We start from the raw sequence: 19571 nt of genomic DNA, 5'->3' as shown, positions 1-19571 counted from the left end.
GAGTAATATATCATATGATCACCTGACTCAAAATGCCCCATGCCAGTCCATCTCATCTCACCAATGCCTAGTATGTCAATATTTATGCGTTCCATTTATTCCTTAACAATATCTAATTTTTCTACGTTTTAAAAAAATGATTCTTAATTTGAGTACAGTACATATGCTATACTTGAAGGAGGAGGGGAATTGGTGAAGCTTCCACTAGTCAGATGCAGTAAGAGGGCTTTGGTGAGGAAGCAAGAAGCAAACAGTCTTTGAGAATCCTCCTCCGCCTCTTAGTTTCCCACATACCTTCTCTAGGTCAACCTGACCTCTCTGCTCCTATGTCCTTTCCTCCTGGCACATCAGTACTATGCTCTGATGCCTCTTTGCTAAGATACTCTTACAGAGACATTAAACATCCCTGAGCCAAAATGAGCCCAAAATGTCATTGATTTCTGCATCCCAATGCTCCCTTTGGGGAACTGTGAACCACATTTTTCTTCATGTAGTCAGGCTTAGTTTGGGAAGAGAGAAAAAAAAATGCTTTGATTTCTTTTCCATCCCTGGATTCCCTTTTTTTATGAGGCTGTATGCAAAATGGGAGGCAGAACAGCACCTTTGAGGCCCATTTAGCATTAGACATTCATTCTTTCCTTCCATGGAGTTCTGTTTTTCCACAAACAACCTATGCTAGTCCCCAAAATCCATTGTCTATCATTCTGAACCACACTGAATGACATGGTTTCCTCTGGCTGTGGCATGCACTACACGCAACAGCTTCCATTTCCTTCCTTCTTTCTTATTTTGCACATTTGTTACTTAAGAGATGAACATAATCTAATTAAACATCCCACAGCAGCAAGGCACCAGTGCCTTCAAGCTGACCTGTGCTATTATAGCCAAGTGGGTTTGGATAAAATATGAATGTGTTGTCGATTCAGTTTACCTGAAAAATAAAGGTTCTCTAGACCCAATCCAGCCCAGTACCATCAGGTCATTTCTGATTCAGAGCGACCCTCCAGCTTTCTAAGGTTGGAAATCTTCCTGAGAGAAGACTCCTTGTCTTTCACCTAAGGGGAAGCTGGTGGATTCAAACCACTGAGCTTTGGGTTTGCAGCCCAACATACTAAAAACTCCACTGTCAGAACTCCACATGGGCTCCCTGTCTCTCTTTAAAAAGGTAATCAGATCCCAGCAACACTGATTTTTACATTTCGAAAGGTCATGAATGGCTGAGCATGACACAAGGGCCATCCAGGCCCTCACTCTCTCTACAATACTTGCCCTTCTCACTCATCAGATGAGCTCCTACAATAGTCAAAGTGCCTCAGTGGCAGAATTCTCCCTTCTGTGAAGGAGACCTGGGTTTATTTCCCTGCCAGTGTATCTCATAAGCCATCACCAACCATGTGAAGGCTTGCAAGCTGCCCTGTTGCGAAATGAACGTCAGTGGAACTTCCAGACTAAGAACAACAGGAAGAAAGGCCTGGTGATCTACTTCTGAAAAGCAGTCAATGAGCAGGCGAACTAAGGAACAACTGATTGCAAGAATGGTGCAGGATGGAGCAGAGCGTTGCTCCACTGAGCATGGGGCTGCTATGAGTCAAGGGAAACACGATGGCAGGTAGCAACAAAAACTCCTGCAAAACACATGTGACCAGCATTCTCAGTTCAAAGCTCATGTTTTTTAAATAATTTTTTACTTCATACCAGTTTGCTTACCAAGTTCATAAACATTGTTTTTCAGTGGATTTCACACCAAATCTTTCCCATAAACTTTACCCATCCCTCCCTCTAGCCCATCAAATTGTGCAACCCTAGGACTACCCTCGTGCCCATCCTCACCCCTCGGCTCCTACCCCCCTACCCCCCGCCAGATCATCATATATGTTTTATTAGTTATCCTTCCCTTTCTACAATAATGGTCTTATACGGTATTTGTCCTCATACAGAATGAGTTAGTTCACTCAGCATAATGCTCTCCAGACCCTCCCAAGTTAAGTAGTTCTTTTCAGAAACATTGCTCCTGCATTCTGTGCAGCATTCCATTGTGTGAAAGTACAATTCCTCAATCCATTTGTTGGTGGTTGGAGATCTGGGTCAAAGCTCATTTTGATGATGTTTGTTTCCCTTGAATATTTAAGTTTCTGGGGAAAGTCACACTGGCTTCCAGCCCACAATAAATCTAGGTGAATCAGCCTGAGTTTTATAGTTTTTAAGGAAATGCAGCTAAGGCTAAAGGCACACAGATGTCTGTAACACACAGACCCAACAATTCGGGCATTCTCAGAGCCACAAAACCTACAACACAGAAAGCTATGACCTAGAAACATAGTTCATGATATGTCAATTGGTCCAAAGCAATTCTGACATAGCTCAAAAACTTGAGCATCATCTTAACTAAGCAAAACAATTTTACAAAGAAGGAGGCCTGGAATATACTATTACTAAACACTGACTATGATTACTGATGTATCTGCATGTATGATCTTTATCTATTTCTCTTCTCCAAACGGGGAGGACCCCAATGAGATCTATTAGTGTGGTGCATTCCACGTCCCATTGCTAATGGAAAGATTCAGCAATTGAAAACCACCAATCTTCTCCTGTAGATACTTACAGAAACCTGATGGAGGGGCACCATTAGTCTGATTCAACCCAATGGCAATGGGCTTAAGCTGTAACATTTCAAAATATTTTTATATTTATTATCTTTTTACCAACATTACTAGAAGGAAAATAAAGTCTCTGAAAATACTGAGCCAATATCCTTCCAAATTAAGAAGGAAAGTGCCTTGGGTCGGTGGGAGGTGTGTGTGTGTGTGGGGTGTGTACCAGGGAGGGAGTTTTTCTTTTCTTTGACTTGTCAAAGAGAGGAGCGAACTGGGGGGGTGGGGGGGGAGGGCTGTGCACGGAGAGAAGTGCAGCAATGAATGAATGGAAATCCAAAATCTCTGTAAAGGTTCATTAAAATTACAAAAAAAAAAAAAGAAGAAGAAGGAAAGTGCCAGAAGCCAGCCACATGATCCCCTGGGACAACGGTCATCCTCTGGGGCACTTCCAAATCAATACAGATGAGTCCGTCTGGGGCCTGGGGCAGCTCTAGCTCTGCCTGTACTTGGAGATGAGCCACAGGAGGGAGTCTGTGGGGCACAAGAGCCCTGCTGGTTTAATTCAGGACTGAAGAGGTTTCTATTCTCAGCTCTGCTGCTGTTGACAGGTGCCCTCCCGTCCGTTTCCATCCATGGCAACCATATGTATAACAGGACAAAACAAAACACTGCCCAGCCCTGTGCTAGCCTCACAACTGTCTTTACGTCCGAGCCCACTGTTGCAGCCAGAGTCAGTCCATCTCGTTGAGGGATGCCGTGGTTTACGCTGCTCCTCCGCCTTACCGAGCACAGTGTCCTTCACTGGTCCCTCCGCAACCACACAAAACAAAACCTCATCCTTGCTTCCAATGAGCAGTCTGTCACTTCTTCTAAAACAGATTGACTTATTCTTTGGAAATCCACAGTGAATTCAACGTTCTTCACCAATACTGTAATTCAAAGGTTTCACTTCTTTCTTGGTCTTCCTTAATGAATATCCAACTTTTGCTATGAATAAATTGGCAGGCAATTTGCCCAATATAATACGTCGTTCGATTCTTTTGACTGCTTCTTCTGTGAGCATTGACTATATACCCAAATTAAATTAAATTCTTGACAACATCCATATTTTCTCTGTTTATCATGATGTTTCATGCTGGTCCAGTTGTACAGATTTTTCATCCATATTCTCTTTATGTTGAGTTAAAATCTATGACATTGATCTTCATAAGTGCTTCACTTTCAGCAAAGAAATCTGAGTTATCTGCCTATCACAGATTCTTAATGGATGTTCTTCCAATCTTGATTCTTCTTCATAAAGTCCAGTTTCTAGGATTATCTGCTCCACGTAAAGACTATGTATGTTGAAAACTTCCATCTCTGATGCCCACCTTACCCGATTTTAAGTCATGCCGTGTCCTCTTGCTCTGCTGGAACGACTACAATGATTTCCTTTTCTGTATCTAGTTTTAATGTCTGGTAAGCTTCCATTATGCATAGCTGCAAAAGGCTTTTAATTATTTTCAGCATAAATTTTCTTGTGTGGCCTATTAATAATATCGTTCAACAGTTTACAACTTTGACACTCTGGTGTATCATTTTATTTTTTAATGGCCATCAATATGGATCTCTTCCAGTCAGCTGGTCACACATCGACAAGTGAAAGCATTCAGAATCACAGCCACTTGTTGAAACATCTCAGTTGGTATTCAAGTCAATTTTGGAAAATGTGGGTTTTCATCAATACCTTTAATTTTGCTTTGATTTCTTCCTTCGATACCATCAGTTCTTGGTCACATTTTACCACCTGCAATGGCTTAATGTTGATTAATCCTTTTTTAGCACGATGACTGTGTATTCCTTCTATCCTATTATAATATTTCTGCACCATTCAAAACTTTGCTCATGGAATCCTTCAGAATTCAAACTAAAAGCTTACTTCCCCCCCCACAGTTCTTTCAGCTCAAGAAATTGCCAGCATATTCTTCCTTTTCTGCTTTACTAACTCCAAGTCTTTGTTCATTTCATTATATTATTTTATGTCCTCAAACCCACCATTTGGAATCTTTGTTCAGCTTTATTTAATTTCTTCATTTGCTTTAGTTATCCTCAGTTCAAGTTTCAGAGTATTCTGACATTCATTTTTGTCTTCTCTTTATTTCCTGTCTTTGAAATGACCTTGTGCTTTCTTCATATGTGCTATCCTAGATGTCATCCAACAATTCGTCTGGTCTTTGGTTATTAGTTCAGTATATCCAATATATTCTTGAGATGGTCTCTAAATACAGATGGGATATACTCTGGCTCTCATGGATCTGTTTTCATTCTTTTTAGCTTCACATTGAACTCGCTAGGGAGCAAGTTCAAAATTGTCTATTCCACATCTAGGCCCCCCGAGCTTTGTACTGATGTCACTGAGCTTCTCCAACATTTCTTTTCACAGGTACACTCTATCTGACTCCTGTGTTTTCCATCTGATGTGTTCTATGTGTGCAAATGCTATTTTTTGTTGAAAAAAAGGGTATTTCCAAAGAATAAAAGGTCATTGGCCTTGCAAAAAAATTTTAATATTCAACTTCCAGTGGCATTATTTTTACCAAACTCATATTTTTTTTAACCACTGGTCCTTCTTTGCTTTCAATTTTCATATTCTAGTCTCAGTAATTCTCTCTGCATGTTAACTGCATACTAAGTCAGTTTGAGACTTTCTTCATCTTTGGCATCTGTGGTTGGTACATACATTATAATAATATTTGTATTAAATAGGCTTATCTATAAGCTTATGATTACTATCATTGACAGTGATAGACTTTAGGATAGATCTTAAAAGGTTCTTTTGGACAACAGATACAATGTGATTTCTCTTCAATTCACCACTGCTGTCATAGGAGACCATAAATAGTACCTACTAAAAGTGATCAATACCAGTCCACTTCATCTTACTAATGCTAGGATAAGGGAGCTTTTGTAGCCTACAGGTAAGAAGCCATCCTGCAATTCTAAAGGCATATAGTTCAAATTCACGATCTGCTTCATAGGAAAAGGACAAACAATTTCCTACCATGTAAGTTAATGCCCTTGAAAACCTTCCAGAAGCTCAGCTATGGGTTAGTTCTGACTTGACAGCAAACAACAACAATGCTAGCAAACAGATCTTCAAATTGTCCATTTCTTTCTTGACAACTCCCAATTTTCTCAAATCCATATTTAATGCATTATTATTAATGGATGCTTGCAACTGTTTCTTCTCATTTTGACTTACTACATGGATAAACAAAGGTCCTGAGAACTTTACTCCATCTTTTTCATTAAGGTCAACTCTACTTTGAGGAGGCAGCTCCTTTCCATCATACTGTGAGGATCTTCCACCTTGAAGAGACTCAGTTTCCAGCACAGCATCAGACAATATTCCAATGCTATTCATAAGCTTTTCATTGGTCAATCTCTTTAAAAGTAGATCATCAATCCTTCTAGTCTATCTTAGTCTGGAAGCTCTGCTGAAAGCTGTCTGCCACAGGCAAACCTGCTGGTATTTGAAATACCAAAAACACAGCTTCCAGCTTCATAGCAACACACAAGCCACCACAATATGGCAAACTGAGTGACAAGATGTGGGATGAGATGTACTAGAGAATATGCTTCTCATGCTAAAATCAGAATCTAATTCCTCTTGTCATCAACCTACCTATTTAGTTAATGCCTCAGTTTTTGCATCTGGAATTAGAAAAGGTGGGACAATTAGAATGAAAAAGATATTGATGATTGAGTTCCAATATGTAAATTATTCATAAGGTGTTCTCTGACTGATTTTCAGAAGCATATTGCCTAGGCCTTGCTTCCTAGTCTATCTTAGTTTGGACACTCCACTCTTTAGCATCATAGTGGCACAAGTTCCAAGACCCAATTCTTCAATTAGTCCAGGATCTGGTTTCAGTTCAGCAGTCAAGTCCAAACCACACAGAAAAGTTTGACTCAGAGCACTTACAAGTCAGCTTCTCCTTCAAGTACCTGGTAAGAACAGCAAAACCTTTGAATTTTGCCAGCATAAATGTAAGAAACCTCAGGTCACACTTTGCCAGTTTCTCTATAGTAATGCCACAGTCTCTCCACCACCATCATCAGGGTCTCACCACCAGGGTCTCACTCTCAGCAGGGTTGCTCCAGTCTCCCTCAAGTCCTGCCCTCTTCAAGTCTTAACCTCTTAAGTCTTTATAATCCCAAGCCTTGCTTGCCTCAAGTCTAGCTGTTCAGTGTGCAAAGCACTCTTTCTCATATCCTACGCCCACAGCTGTCGAAGATTTGCGAGACCATGCTGATTTGCAAGACCGTGTGCCTGAAGTTTAAGTAGCTGGAGACCTGAGGGGGCTGAGATAATGGCTACAAAGAAAAAGCCAACTTTGGGTGAACAGCACAAGTGTCATAGTGGCACAAAGGCCTCCACAGAAAGAGAGGTGTGGAATGTGCATGAAACACACTGTTCAGGAACTGAACCAAGGTGTCTGCATGGAAGATAAGAGTCTATCAGTAAATCAACACCACCTCCCTCACAACAGTCCAAGCTACAACACACGATGCAAATGCTGTATGACTGGGTATTGTTTTTCCCCACTGTGCATCAGTTGGAAGTTTGCCTTGACATCAGCTAGCACCATTCAACATTATAAATATGCACAGAGGAAACTAATATCAGCCTTAAGTTACTGATGAAGAAGCAGACTCAGGGCACTCAGATACCTATACAAGACCCAAAAGGCAGGTCCATGGAGGTACTAGAAATAGAATCTCAAGACCACTGGGCTTCAACATCAAGGTTGACATTTTTGTCCAAGGTCACCCCAGCACAGAGCATAGCCGTGCTCCCACAGGTTATAAGGAATGAAATGAGTGGCTGAAAATGGATTAAAAACACCTATCAGCCCTGGTATGAAAATAACAGATAAGGGGCAAGTATGTCTCTCAATATGACTGCCACAAAAGGTCACGTGCCTGGGCAGCTGGGGTGGGGGGACAGGACACAGCCAACACAGAGACACTAGTTTCACAGTGTCATTATTTTAATAACAGAAGTGAGAGAAACTTCAATATCAATGACGTTGCAAAAAAATAATGAGCTCTGCATGCTCCCATGAGGATTATCTTTTTAATTATTTTTTTCAGATTAACTGCAGTCACAGTGCACTTGATCCATATCTGACCTGCACTCTCTGGTGAGCTGAAGCATATTTCAACCCACGTCAAGTTTAAAACAAGTAAATAAATAAAGCCCCATTAGGAACAAAACAACTCTGTTCCCAGGGCTCTGAAGAGAAATGTGGTTCTTTGGCTGTTGCCTGGTATTGCTGAGACCTCTGTGCTACACAAACACTTAGTAGATAAAATCCAAGACTAATTCTTTTTGCATCATTAACTGCGACATCAAGGGCTCCACTGGGTTTCAATATACGTGATAAACAAAGAAAACATGACATGTTTGTGTCTAATATGTGTGCCACCCAGCCAGGAGCAATCACTCTGTGTGTTTAGCCAAGCATACAAGGTCTCACCTCCCCACTCTCCTCCACCCCCACATCTCAGGAAGCCTTCCTCAGGAGCCCTTTCCTCAAGTCACTTGCCCTTTACCAGTTCTCAGGAGAATCTGTCTGCCTTCTCTCTGCTTCTGGTGTGGCAATCTGTGTCTCCCTCACTTTCATGTCCCTCCATGCCTGCAGGTCTTTCTCCCTCTGTCTGTGTATGAGAGAGAGTCTGTGTGTGTAGTGCGTGTGTGAGAGAGAGAGAGAGAGTGAGTGAGTGTGTGTGTATGTGTGTTTGGGTATATGTGAGAGAGAAAGAAGGATGGAGGGAGCAAAAAAGTAATTGTGGGATTCTGGGGGTCTTCATTACTCTTCCTCTAAGTGTACATGTTTCCTTTTTCTGTGTGTGTCTATGTGTATCTATGTGTATGTGCCTTTCAGGAATCAAAATTATGTGGCTGAATTTAGAACTCAATTTGCATTCCTTAAACCACATCCCTTACATACACACACACGGATGTAAAGCTGGGAACACCTGAACGTGCTTTGTGAAACACACCAGTGCTAACATCATGATCTTGATCCTGTCCTATAATCACGCAAGATATGAACACTTGGGGGAAATTGGATGGAGGGTCAATGCACTTCCTGTATTCTGTCACTTCCTCTGATGCCATAATTATTGTAAATAAAAAAGTTAGATCCAACAGAACTACCTCCTCAAAAACAACTTCATGAACTCTGAACAAGTAAAATGACAATGCCGTTCCTTATAAATGCTGGGACAAGAGGCAAGGGTCTTGTTTGTGCAGGACTGCACTTGGCAGCCCCCTTTAAGGGAGAGATACGTTAAATAAGGTGTAACGGTCTTAACACAGAAGAGGCAGCTTTTAGCAACCCCCTCCTAGCCATGTGAGATGGTGCTTAGTTTTGGGTTCTCAACGTGTGGACCCCAAAACCAAACGTCCTGCCATCGAGTGGATCCTGAGGAGCAGTGACACTGCAGGTAAGCATGCGCAGTGTCCACCGGACTCTCAAGGCTGTAAACCTTGGGCGAAGCAGGCAGTATCCTCACTCCCCAGTGGAGCAACTGCTGCTTCAAACCGTCAACCATCTGGTAGGCAGCCAAATGCTTTTAATCACTGCACCACCAGTGCTCCTTCAACATGTGGAAGATGGATTAGAATTACTAAGGTGGGTTCAAAGGGCAGAACTAGAACCAAGGATGGGAAGTTTAAGGAAGTGAGTGCTAATACAATGCAAGGAAAATGTAGGGGAAATGTCCTCACAGTTGGCATGGCTCAAGCACGGAATGGTGGACTGGTGGGAAAAGGGGGGCAGAGGAAGAGACAACCCAGTTGTCTCCACCCCAGAAGCCCCTGTGCCCATCCCCACTAAAAGCACAGTGGAAGAGGGGGCATCCTCCTCCAGATGCACCAGTTTAGCTGGAGCTGACCTCCTCTCCGACTGCCAATGCCCAGGCCTCCATTCTGACTTTGCTATATCCAGTGACATTTCTCCCCTCAGATCTGAGGCACCTTTTCACTGTCCTGGCTCCAAAGACTTCTTTTTCAGTAGTTGTGTGGAATGTTCCTGATGGACAGGGCTCCCGTGGCAAGGTTTCTACCATCCCTCCCATGTTGGGGTAGATACCAGGTATCCCTGGAACAAAAGCCCTGCTTACACTCAATATCCATCACCTCATCCCACGAAGGGATCTCGAGCAAGTTACTCAACACCTCGGGAACTCTATTTATATGCCTGCCTATCTTTAAAGACCAAAATGGTTATAATCACATCACCAACAAGTAAAAAATGACGTTTATATGGAGTTGCCTCCAACTCGTATAAAAGGAGAATTGTGCTAAAAGGTTTTCAACAGACTGGGTTTCAAAAATAAACTACCAGATCCTTCTTAAGAGGCACTTCTAGGTAGACTTGGACTCTTAACACATCAAGCTAGAAGCTGACTCTGCTAACCATTCCCCACCCAGGGACCCCAGGTGCAACAAAAGCAGACATTAACTGGGATAACAAACACCCATGAGGGAATATTATGCTTGTTGTTATTATGATGTCATAGATCTAAATGGCATGGGGAATTGTTGATGAAATAATAAGAGAAAGAGAAAGTTGCAAAACATTGCCCATGATAAACATGTCATTGTAGAAAAACATGCCCACACAGAGAGAAGCTAAGCATTATAAACACCCTGTCAAGAGTACCTTTTCTCATGGGCACAGAATATGAAGAGACACCTCTCCACAGAAGACATTCAGATGGCAAACAAGCACATGAAAAAAATGTTCAAAATCCCTTTCTATGAGAAAGATGCAAATAAAAACAATTATGACATACCATCATCAACAACAACAACAAAAATGGATAGAAAAGCTATGGCATATTCATACAATGGAATATCATGTAGCACTGGAAAAAAAAGAGTGAACTCATAAAACATTACACAACAACGGTAACCCTGGAGGATGTTATGCTCAGTGAAATATCTCAGGCACAAGAGGACAAATACTGCATAGCACCACTGTTATAAAGCAAGTCTGACATGAAGGGCTGGGAGGAGAATAACATAAGGATAGTAACATTGCATTGGGACAAATGAAAGAAAGAAAGAACTGTTTAAAAGGAATATATAATTAGGCTTTATATGTCTGACAACAGTCCAGAATAAGAGCTACACTGCAAAGAGGATGGGGGGAAGGTAATTATATAACAATGAATGATTTTTTTTAATAAAAACAGTTTACTGGGGGAGGCGGGAGGGGGAGGAGAGAGGGTAAAATGTACAATACTGAATGAATGAAAATCTAACTTTTCTGCAAACTTTTGTCAAAATCCCAATTAAAAATGTATTAAAAAATGTAAAAAAATGTATATAAACTTTGTAAATAAACCAGTATAAAACATAAATTTTCTTTAAAAAATTAAATCAATAAAATAAATCTTTATTTTATTTGGACACTTTCAAAACTGCAGACAGTGAGGCATGTAATAATTGGAAAAAATATTAGAAAAAAGTTATTTAAAATCTCGGCACCACTCTCCTTCATCATTCTTCTCCTCCTCTATCTCAGAAAATAAAAGTTAACAACATAGCAACCCACGAAAGAATATAGTAAGTTGATTCAATCGTTCTATTTATTCAGAAAGAGTGAATGCAAATTGCTTCTTTCAGAAGTTGGCAAAACAAAGCGAAGAAAACTCAACTAGAGACATGGCCAGATCCCCAAAGGCTCAGTTCCTGGACACCCCTGCGCACTCCTTCCCCTCAAAGGGGTCATATGCTCTTCAGGAAGGACACGTGCCACGTGCCACCCACAGGTCCCAGTGGCCGCTCAGTAATGCTTAGCTCCACACTGTGCCACCGTGAAAAGCCTGCCAGCAGAGCTGAGTCCCCATTCATCACTCTGTCCCCCGCTAATGAGCTCCCTCTGCTCCCTTCCACACTGAAAAGGAGCGGCCACAGAATGGTGTCAGCCAGAGCAGCCCCTTGTGAATGGCCCGTCGAGGAATGCAGCAGTTGGCAGCAGATGAACCCCAAGAAGCCAATACAAATAGACAACGAGGTGAGGAAGCTCAGCCTTCCTCTGAAGGAAGGCTTCTTCGCTCCTGGCCCTGCCGAGTGGGGTCTTGTGACAAGGCACAGATGTGAACTGGACCCATTCATCAGGTGATGGATGACATCTCAGGGGCAGGTAGGTCTCTTCCCTGTGGCCCAAGCGTGGCATGACAATCATCCCCTCCCTTCCATACCCACTGCAAAGAGTAGAGGTGCAAACAAGCCTGTGTTTCACACATGCACTGCTTTGTATCCTTGCAATCTCCAACTTAGAGTCTACTCCTACACAGAGTCTAAAATGTGTATTTTAGATACCAGACCAGGCCAATATAGTATTCTAGTCATTTCAACACACCTTTGCAGCCACAGTCCGTGCTGTCCAGAGGTCTCACGACAAGCCTCAAATGTCAAGCCTTCCAGACCGTCCTCCTTTCTGGAAACATTTCTGTTTCACTGATCCCAACTCTTAGCAGCTACTTCAATAACACAATGTAGCTGTCCCACCACGTTTTCGTCACTGTAATCTTTACAGAAGTAGCTGGCCAGGCCCTTTTTCCATGGCACTGTAGCTTCAAAGGACCATCCTTTAAATTAATGTGATGTGATGTGATATGATGTTAAGTCAGAACCAACCCATAGCTAACCCTCCAGTGCATTTTCAGAGGCAGCAAACTGCACAGGCGTCAACTGCTCACCGAATGAAAACTGTTTGTTCTTCCAAGATCCTGAGGGAGCTAAGAAAGCATAAACTCATGCCATTCTTGTGCAGTTTGTTGCTGTTGGTTTTAGGTGTCGTCAAGTCAGCTTAGATGCACAGCAAACCAACGCCCAAGAGAACGAGACCCCGTCTGATCCTGTGCCATCTTCACAATCTCTGCAGGCGCCCCCAGATACTTCCCGAAGCACACTGAAGTGCTGTCAAGAACTAACCTCCGGTTAAAGGAGTTGTATGCTGGAGTCTCATCCTGGTTATGAATATTTCTGCTGACCTGGGCAACAATGTGCTCACACTCTGTGTATACAATGGCCCCGTTGTGTTGCTCCTGGGAATTTAAACTGTGTGTGAAACATATCATCACCTCTGGGCTCAATTTGTGCAGAAGGCCCTCTCTCTGTCCTCCCAATAAACAGGGACCCAGGACGCCGGTGTGAGCACTGGGTGTGGTCACATCCATGGCTATTCGTTGTCACATCTGGGAATGTACACAGACACCAGGGCTGTCAAGATGCCCATTGCCCATGTGCCAGGCAGGAAATCCCCCAACCCTCACTGCTGGACTAGAAACAGAAGGGAGAAAGACTTCATGTAGAATGAGGCAAAAACTCCTCTAACAATAACTCACAGTGAACCCCACAAATGAGGTATCAGAGTGTGTGAAGGCCTTCATACCTCAGAAGGTTAGCCTGCCTGCTAAGGTTTCCACCTCGCATGCCTTCATGCACAAAACGAAACAAATGTCTTTATGCTAAAGCCCTGTACTAAACCAGTCTCCAAGCGGGGTGGAGAAATATCAATAGTGCAGCTCATTAGAGCATTCTTCTGAAAGGTGTTCTGAGCGGCTGTTCTCGGAGCAGAGCCCCAAGCAGAGGTGATTCAGCACTGGAATAACTTCAGAAAAGTTCTGAGAAGGAACTGCTCTAGTTTATTCCATCATCAGAAATATGAACTCAGCTTGTCATTCCTCATTTCCTCCCTGGGTTCTGATGTATCTTCACGCTACTGATGGTCCCAGAAACCCTCTCTGTCAGGGACAGTCGAGGCTGGGCCTTTTTTAAGACACCTTTTTGGGCCATATTATAGTCATGTAGCCTGCAATGGACTAATGGGGAGCAGGTTTTGCTCAAAGTTTAAATGCAAGAAAAATATAAACATTCCTCTTCAAAGCCTCCAGCCATTCTCCCTGCACTGTACCTGCCCTCATGCATAGGATGGAAAAGCTTAACCACTATGGGGTCCTAGCATCACCATAATCTGGAAGTCAACGCAATGGCAATGAGTTTGGTTTGGGTTGGTAAAAGGGTTAACAAGTTTTGGCTGCTAATCCAAAGGGTAGCTGGTGGTTTGACACTGTACAGAAATATCTTGAAGAAAGGCTTGGTGATTTTTCCAGTTTTTAACCTCCACTGATAAACTCACGGAGCACAGTTCTACTCTGACACACCTGAGGTCATCAAAGGTTGGAATGAACTTGACGGCAACCAGGAACAATGAAGGGAAAGGGGCAGGTCATCGTTAGCCTGAGCAGGCAGGCTTCTCTTACTTTGTACCTTATACACAGGTCATGAGTAGGCTCTTCAGTGCCCCATTCCCCAGATGCAGGGCGTTCCCTTTACCTCACCGTGGACAGCCTTGCTCAGCCACTGCTGGAATATACATTAGTGCCATGACATATTTGCACCACAAACACATTTTTCTCCAGAGCTAAACAGAACGTCACAAAGGAAAATCGCCAAGGAAGTGTTCAACTGTCCCAAGTAGTCCTGTTTCAAAAATCTTGGGCAGCCAGGCTGGCAGATACAAAGCTGTATGTCAATTTCATTTAAAATTCTATTTTAACCTACACCTTCATATTATAATTAACTTCATACCTCAAGCAAGGCACAGCGCTTTGGGGAAGAGTCTGGCACAAAGCTTCTCCAGGTAGAAGCAATTTATTTCAGGTTTAGCACTCAGTGACTGGGGAAGTGTCAAAACAATTCAACAGTTCGTGGGAGGGAGGATTATACTTGGTAAATGGTGGAGGTGCATATGCTAACCTTACCCCAGCCCCCAGGTAAGTGACTAACCAACAGTGTCCACAAGAACAGTCCAACAAAGCTGCTTGCTGCACTAGCAACTCAGCTCCTGGATCCTTCTTAACTCAAACCTACATGCACCCTCCAATCTTCCAGTCTAAAAATATCAGAAACCATCACAGCCCAAAATAACTGCAAATGCAATAAAAACAGACATACCTATTTTTTCTTAAATATCCAGTTTCATGCAAAGAGGGGACTAGAGGAAACTACTAGAACCCATCAACTTTCAATGATACCAAATGTGAAGAAGACTTTCTCCAAGAAGACAGAGCTTCAATAAGCCAATACCCAGAACAATGTCCTGATCATCCGATGCTGGGATTTCAAGTACATACCGTTGATTAATGCTGACCAACCACCAATGCGTGCATATACACGGAGCAAAATACAGGCAAAAACCTCTTCCTGGCCATGTCTTCTCATTCAAAGTGAAGTTGAAATTGTGCTGCATATTAGAAACACCTGAGGAGCCTTTTCAAACTGCATGCCTCATTTAAATCCCAGACCAAAGCAAAAAGAACCAAACCTGACTTAGGGTGAATAACACTATTCTCCACAGAGTTTATAACCTCCCCACTGGGAAGCGGGCTATCAGTCCTCTCTTCCCAGGAACTCTGAGTGAGTTCAAACTGCAAACTTGTCCTGTTACGATCTGCAACCCGGAACCAGCATCACACCAGACTTTCTGGGGGTGTAACAGACATCAGCATTTTTTGTTTTTAAGAAACCCCCAGTTGTACAGGCAAGTGAACAAAAACAAATGTCAAGGCCCATGAGTGAGAAAGCGCCTACCTATGTAGAGAGATGAGTCCTTCCTGCGCACGTGGTCATCGATGTAGGAGACCCCCAGGGGCTGCACTGGGGTAGCACCGATGCCCAGGAGCACCTGGGCCCCAATGAGCAGCAAGTACATCATGTTGGTAGCAGTCCGGTTCCTGCAGATGAGGTCTGGGTCTGGGACCTCGCCGCCCCCAGAGCCATTGACCGCACACACATCCCGGCCTTCTGCGCCCCATCGGATCTCGCCAGCTTCGTACTTGTACTGGTGCGTCAGGAATTCAGGCAGTGCCGACAGCAGTGCACCCAGGGCCATGACGATGCCGCCACAGCCGATGAGCCGCGGCCGGTGGCCACGGGCCCCGAAATAGCTCACAAACAGGATCAGTGCCAGGTTCCCGATCTCGAAGCTGCTGGCGATCACGCCCACATCAGCACTCTGCAGGTTGAACCTCCTCTCCAGTGTGGTTAGGACACTGACCTGCAGGAGAGCAAAGCAAAATTGAAAAGCTGAGTCAACTGGAGAAGGTAACTACCATCCTTTTTCTTTCACAGTTCACCCCCTGGTCCTGTCCCATCTATGCCTTTTTACAAGATGCAAAAAGGCATGTTGTGCGGGAAACAACCAAGTACCTATGAGCAGATGTGTGGGTAAACAAAGTGGGGTGTATCTGTACAACGGAATAGCGTTATTGGCAGCCGCTGAGGGGTTCCAGCTCATGGAGAGCCCACATGTGCTGACTGGAAGTGCATTGTATAGGATTTTCAAAGCTGTCATTTTTTGGAAGAAGACAGCCAAGCCTGTTTCTGAGGCTTGAAACCTATTTGGGTTTGAAACACCAATCTTCACCTGTACCACCAGGAGCTACAAAGGTATTGTTGTTAAGTACCATCACTCAGAACCAACCCACAGCTGACGCTCCAGTGGGTTTTCAGAGCCAGTAATTTGCATGAGAGGAGACTGCCCATTTTTCTGCCGAAGAGCAGATCATGGATTTGAACCATATGCCTTTGGGATTGCAGTGCAGCTTCTTACAAGTAGGCCACCAGAGCTCATTATTACTCAACTGTAAAGTGAAATGGTATTCTGATTCATACTTCAAAACGGATGAAACTTTAAAACATTATGTCAAATCAAATAAATCAGACACAAAAATAAAAATTGCACATTATTTTTATGACATATTTTATGAAATATGAAGATGTTAGGAAATTATTTTATTAAATTATTTTTATGAAATATCTAGAATAAACAAACATTTAAAGATCAAAATTTATGAATCGTTACCAGGAGGGACCAGTCTCTGGAAAATAACAACACACTTGGAAAAGCACAGAGTCATTAAAAGGGAGGAGGCACTTCAACAAGAGGACCTGCCATGGTGTATGCAATGTGGCTTGGAGAACAGCAGAGAGGATGGGGAGGGTCAGCTACGGTGAATGCACCGATCAGCTTGGAGCACAGGCAAAGACGATGGGGAGGGTCTGCCACGATGAATGCACCAATGGACTTGCAGCATGACAGAGACGATGGGGAGGGTCTGCCATGGTGAATGTACCAATCAGCTTGGAGCACAGCCAAGATGCTGGGGAGGTTGCAGGATTGGGCAAAAGTCCACTCTGATGTTCCCAGAGTCTTCTGTGAGTCCAAGTGGTCTAGATGGCACCTAACAAAAATGAACCAGAATGGAAGGATGGGGAATGGAAGAACGGGGAGTTACTGCATAAAAAAGGGTGCCACATTTATTAGTATGATGAAAAATGCCTGGAGATAGATTACAGTTATATTTGAGTAACAGAATGAATATAGTTAAGTAACTAAATTGTATATTCAAAATAGCTAAAATGGTAATGAGGGACTCCATTTTGTAACCAATACGTCATTTTAAAATGTATAAGCCTCTAGAGCAGTAAACTGAAAGCGGTGGGGGAAGGGGGAAAAGAGCCCCCACCCAAACATCAGCCAATTCTGCATCACCCTGTTTTCACATCCTTCCTTGGGACCAGCCAATCCTGTATCACCCTGTTTTCGTGGGCTTTCCCCTTTAAATAGGCAGGACACCCCAGAATCGGGGCCGCGCCATTTTCCCTGCTCTATCAGCATGGTTTGAGCGAGGCCCGGATTCAAATCTGAAATAAATTCCCTCTTGTCCTTGCATCGGTGTCGGCTCCTTGGTGACTTGGGGGGAAACTGGATTTGGGGCACAACATCTGGGGGCCCGTCAGGGATCCCCCCACGACCCTAAGGACCCCTAACTGGAGGGATGAACTGCTGGCCAGACGGGTGAGTGTGTCTATCTGTGTTTTCGTTCTGTACTGAACTGTTCATGTTGTTTTCTGAATTCGGAGCAGTGAAACGTGGCTAAGGCGGACACGCTGGGGGGCCACCACTGCGGGGGCTCGGAAGACGTTCTGAGCCCTATATCTGAGTGCTTGGGTGAGAGTAAAGAACCTCACACCAGGCTTCTGTACGAAGAGGCGGTTGAGGTTTTTCCGAGACACCGCTCTTCACCGGTTTCAGCTTTCGAGCCTTGCTTATAGAGGAAGGCTGAAAGACTTGTCTGTTTTGCTTGTTATTTGTCTGTCTGTGTCTTTGTCTTTACTTACTGTTGACGGACATAATGGGACAGACTACTTCCACCCTCCCTAGACATGGTACTTGGACATTTTAAGGATGCTAGAGAGCGAGCCCATAATCTGTCGGTAGAGGTTCGCAAAGAGAGACTAACCACTTTCTGCAGCACAAAATGGCCGGCCTTTGAGGTAGGATGGCCGCTGGAAGGGACTTTCGACCTTCCAACCATCACCACCGTGGAGAAAGTTGTCTTCCAGCCACAGGGTGGACACCCTCACCAGGTCCCTTACATCACTGTCTGGAAGGATTTAGTTACTAACCTGCCTTCTTGGCTTAAATCTTTCCTTCCTCCACAGAAGGTGACCCTCATGGCGACTACAACAGAAAAACGCTGGTCGAAAAAGAATCTGAAGCCCTCTGCGCCTCTTTATCCTATCCTACAGGGAGGGGCTGAGGAAAACGTTATCTTCCCTCCTCATTACCCACCACCACCCCAGCTGCCGGGGCCTCAGCTGGGGCCTAGGCTGCTGGGGCCTGAGCCGGGGCCTGGGCTGTCGGGGCTTCAGCCGAGGCCTGAGCCGGTGCCTGGGCTTCTGGGGCCTCAGCAGGGGCCTGGGCTGCCGGGGCCTCAGCCGGAGCCTGGATCAACGGCATCCAAGCCGCCATCCAGGCCCCCGGCTCCATCAGTATCGGCTACTGGCCCCGCACAAAATACTGGAGGAGCCCTTCAAAGAGGCCCCCCACCTGAAGCAGACTCTACAGTCCTTCCTTTATGGGCTGCAGGGCCTGTAGAGGCGAATGGAAACCAGCTGTATCATTATTGGCCCTTTGCCACTAGTGATCTCTACAACTGGAAATCTCAAAATGCTCCTTTCTCCCACAATCCTAAAGAGCTGACTAACCACCTTGAGACTGTTCTTTTTACCCATCAGCCCACCTGGGATGAGTGCCAGCAGCTGCGACAAGTACTGTTCACAACTGAAGAAAGAGAAAGAATCATTCTGGAGGCTCGGAAATGGATTCCGGGCCCCACAGGCATCCCGACTACAATTCAAACAGCTATTGACCTTGCCTTCCCCCTCAGCCGACCCGAGTGGGACTACAACACAGCAGAAGGTAAGGAGATATTCTGGGTCTACCGTCAGGCTCTATTGGCAGGTCTCTGAGTGGCTGCTAGATGGCCCACTAATTTGGCTAAAGTTTATGATTTAAGACAGGGACGTGATGAAATTCCAGCCGTTTTTCTAGAGCTCGTAATGGATGCCTTTTGCCAATACATTCCCATTGATCCTGAAAAACCTGAAAATCTGGGAACAGTGGCATTGGCATTCATAAATCAGGACGTTCCGGACATTAAGAAAAAGTTGCAGAGTCTCGAAAGGTTAGGAGAAAAAGAACTCAGATTTGGTAGAGCTAGCAGAGAAAGTTTATAACAATAGAGAAACAGCTGAAGGCAAGCAGATAAAAGCTGAAAAAAGGCAGACCAGGGACGTCGCTCGGGTCCTCTTAGCGGCCACTGCAGAACCAGGAGAACGCAGGAGACAGCTGCAGCAACTCGCCTCAGGAGATGACAAGCTGGAGCGCAGAGGTAGGCTGCCCCTAAACAAAAACCAATGTACATATTGCAAAGAAGGTACTGCTAGCAGCCTCTGCTTTGGGGCTCCCAGACGTAACTAAGCCCTTCTACCTTTACATAGATGAAAGTAAAAGAATAGCTAAAGGGGTGCTGCTGCAACAATTAGGGCCCTGGAAGAGG

The 19571-nt window shown here is 44.2% G+C and overlaps 1 protein-coding gene across 3 annotated transcripts in view; it reads right to left on the bottom strand.

Moving 5' to 3' along the window:
* The window catches only part of SLCO3A1 (solute carrier organic anion transporter family, member 3A1), a 439918-nt gene that overhangs the window by 333118 nt on the left and 87229 nt on the right, over positions 1 to 19571 (bottom strand). For all 3 annotated transcript variants that reach the window (XM_006885188.1, XM_006885189.1, XM_006885190.1), the window contains one exon: positions 15256 to 15721. In XM_006885188.1, coding sequence (XP_006885250.1) covers positions 15256 to 15721 — 466 coding nt within the window. The remainder of the gene's footprint in view (positions 1 to 15255; positions 15722 to 19571) is intronic.

This window comes from Elephantulus edwardii, unplaced genomic scaffold (assembly GCF_000299155.1).
Source record: "Elephantulus edwardii isolate Elephantulus edwardi_28Jun2011 unplaced genomic scaffold, EleEdw1.0 scaffold00041, whole genome shotgun sequence".
NCBI lineage: Eukaryota > Metazoa > Chordata > Mammalia > Macroscelidea > Macroscelididae > Elephantulus > Elephantulus edwardii.
Note: the sequence above shows the minus strand (reverse complement) of the source record. Positions and strands in the feature narration are given on the sequence as shown.